Source organism: Liolophura sinensis, chromosome 8, assembly GCF_032854445.1.
Source record: "Liolophura sinensis isolate JHLJ2023 chromosome 8, CUHK_Ljap_v2, whole genome shotgun sequence".
Taxonomy (NCBI): domain Eukaryota; kingdom Metazoa; phylum Mollusca; class Polyplacophora; order Chitonida; family Chitonidae; genus Liolophura; species Liolophura sinensis.
Window position 1 is genome coordinate 42,168,901 of NC_088302.1, and position 2,862 is coordinate 42,171,762.

At 42.2% G+C, this 2,862-nt stretch overlaps 1 protein-coding gene across 1 annotated transcript; it reads left to right on the top strand.

Annotated features, from left to right (window-relative positions):
- The first annotated feature begins 638 nt into the window (after window positions 1-638).
- LOC135473547 (neuromedin-U receptor 2-like) lies at window positions 639-1,751 on the top strand. The gene has a single exon (XM_064753402.1). The coding sequence runs from the start codon at window positions 639-641 to the stop codon at window positions 1,749-1,751; it is 1,113 nt and encodes a 370-aa protein (XP_064609472.1).
- The last annotated feature ends 1,111 nt before the right edge of the window (window positions 1,752-2,862 follow it).

A 2,862-nucleotide genomic window follows, 5' to 3' on the forward strand; every position in this document is an offset into this window, starting at 1 on the left:
CAATCATTGTAAGATCACCTCCTGGCTGTGTCTGCTTAATTACGGAGTCTTTTTGCTTAGTTACTGAATTACACGTACAGGGGTAAATTATCGCTTGATCGGCTTCATTACATATACATCTGTAATCTTTTTGGTGCAGTTTACCGAGAGTGAGAGATACCCGGGTCTCTATATATATGAAGCATTAATGGTCTTCCGTTGAGATATATGGCATGAATGTTTGTATGGTCATGTGGACCACGTTAACGATGGTGGAGAACTTTTATCGTACTCAAATCCCTCATTTCGGAAACACATATGACTAGGGTCTGGAGTCGATCAGTGAGAGAATTAACCAGATGGTTAGGTTTGGATGCGCTTGTTTTCCTGAGTGTGGGTAGACCTGATACATCTGAATGCTATCTTGGACAAGGACACATTGCAAACTGTCACTACGTTTGCAACTAATTTCTGATGCACCAAGAGCACTTCTAAATAAGTGTTTCTTGGAAACGTGAAAACGATGTCTGTATTATATTTTTTTTATAGGAACATGATACTTGTATAAGTTTGAAGAACTCATCACAGGTTTTCGTAGGCCTACTGTGTACTAATTTGGACTCCAGGGTACTTTACCTACATTCTCTGTAACCGCAAACATGAATTTCTCTACAAATGGCTCAACTGAGGAGAACATAACGTACTCCAGCACGACGACAGGAATCTTGGATCAGTCAGAAGACGCGACTTCCCAGGACCCACGGCAAGAAGTTGCCGACAACTTATGGAAGGTTTGTTCTCCAATTCTCATTCTGTTAGGTACTTTTGGAAACAGTGTCTCCATTGCTGTTCTTTGCCGGAAATCTATGTGGAAGATCTCCTCCTCTCCGTACCTGGTGGCCCTCGGTGTGGCCGATCTATTCGTCCTGTGGACAGCCCTCCTCAGACAATGGCTCAGGTTCTTGGTGAACATAGACATTCGGGATTTTTCCCCCGTCGTCTGTAAACTTCAAATTTTTTCTTTGTTCACGTTCACGGACTTCTCCGCCTGGACTCTTGTGGCAGTAACGGTGGAGAGGTTCATATTTGTTTGCTTCCCGTTTAAAGCCAAGAGCGTTTGTACTCGAAGGAGGACCACTTTCACTCTGGTTCTAATCCTGCTTTCTCTTGCCCTTCTCAACTCCCACTTCTTGTACGGCTATGGTTCCGTCTACGAAGAGCCAGCGCTTATCCCCTACTGTGGCCACATTAATGACAACTACTCCATGTTCTTCTATCAAATCTGGCCTTGGATTGACACATCGGTTTTCTCTCTTGTGCCTTTCAGTATAATTGCCATTTGTAATATTTCCATCATCACCAAAATCGCCCGTTCCCGATTCCGGAACAAGGTAGCGGCCAACAGTGCCGGTGAGGGTGACAATCGGGTGAAGCCTTCCTCCATGACGGCCTTGCTACTTTCGCTTAACACCGTATTTCTTGTCACCACGGCTCCCGTCTGTATTTTCTACATTGGTTTACCCGAGTGGACGCGCACAGCAACCTCCGAAGAAAAAATAGAGTTGGACTTATGGCTCGCCATCCTTCAGCTCCTTATGTATCTCAACAACTCGGTCAATTTTCTGTTTTATTGTATAAGTGGTCCTAAGTTTAGAAGAGAACTGAGATCCATTTGTGGACGGAGAGGCGCTACTGGAACGACAACGAATGAGTCCACAGCACCAACAGGTGTCTCGGTTATCCCTCTCAGGGAACAGGCCAAATCACCGTGAGTCCTCTGGAATATGGGTCAGTTAATGTTGCCGTCTTATTACCGTTTGAATACGGTAATTATGGGATGACGTTTTCAATGGATTGGCACCAGCGTTCGTGTTTTTCACAAAACATTAATTGTACTATTTTCGTCGTAGACTATGATGTGGATTAGTTTTTGTACATAACGTTTGCTTATGTCGCTCTAATTGTAATCACAATAACGCAGTTATTGGAATGCGGATAGAGTTATTAAATCCGACAATGGTGTCCCACTCGTAGACTTTACATAAAGGCTTTCATAATCGCAAGGCCCATTTCTTAAATAGCTTATACCATCAGTTCCAAAAATGAAAACTATACGCGGGAAACATTTGGAGCTATAGCCCGCACAAATGTGAGTCGCGACACATCTTCATCTCTGCATTTACCACAAATTAACACTTAACGTGGAAAACAATGGGAGTTGTATCCCGGACGTGAAATCATATCTTTTTATATATTGTATGTTGGGAAAAGGCAATGTGGTAACCATGATAACTAGGGAAAATGGACAAATGTGAATCGCGACACAGCGTCAAGTGTGTATGTATTTATCCACCAAAATAAAAACTCCACGCAGAAACAGAGTTATGCCTTATCGGTTCAAATATTCAAAATGGCTCGCACCCACCATTATAAGTTTTAACAGATGAGACGCACGTTTGCAGGATTTCGCTATTTTATCATATGAACTGAATGAGGGTAAACAGCATACGAGAGACACGGTATAGTGTTCCACATTTGGATATATTGCACAGTTTCAGATTAAAATCTGATAAGCTAAAAAGTTAACAGGCACGCCAGAAAGAAATGGCTCTGGCCGTTTAGGTCTGTTTTCACTCATTTTAGAAAAGAACTAAGGTAAACATGTTTGTTGTCTTTTCGTTTAACATTTTGTTGTGATCCGGATGTTGGAAATTTGCTGGAAAATGACGTTTTGCCACTGTCAAATGTTTGTCAACAGAAGGAAAAGTTAGGAACGGATTTGGATGTAACTTTATGCACCGCTTGGCTGTGGCACTACTACCAGTTTATTTCATTTTGGTAGGATTCCGATCCAGATTTTTAGACATATATTTCCTCACCATT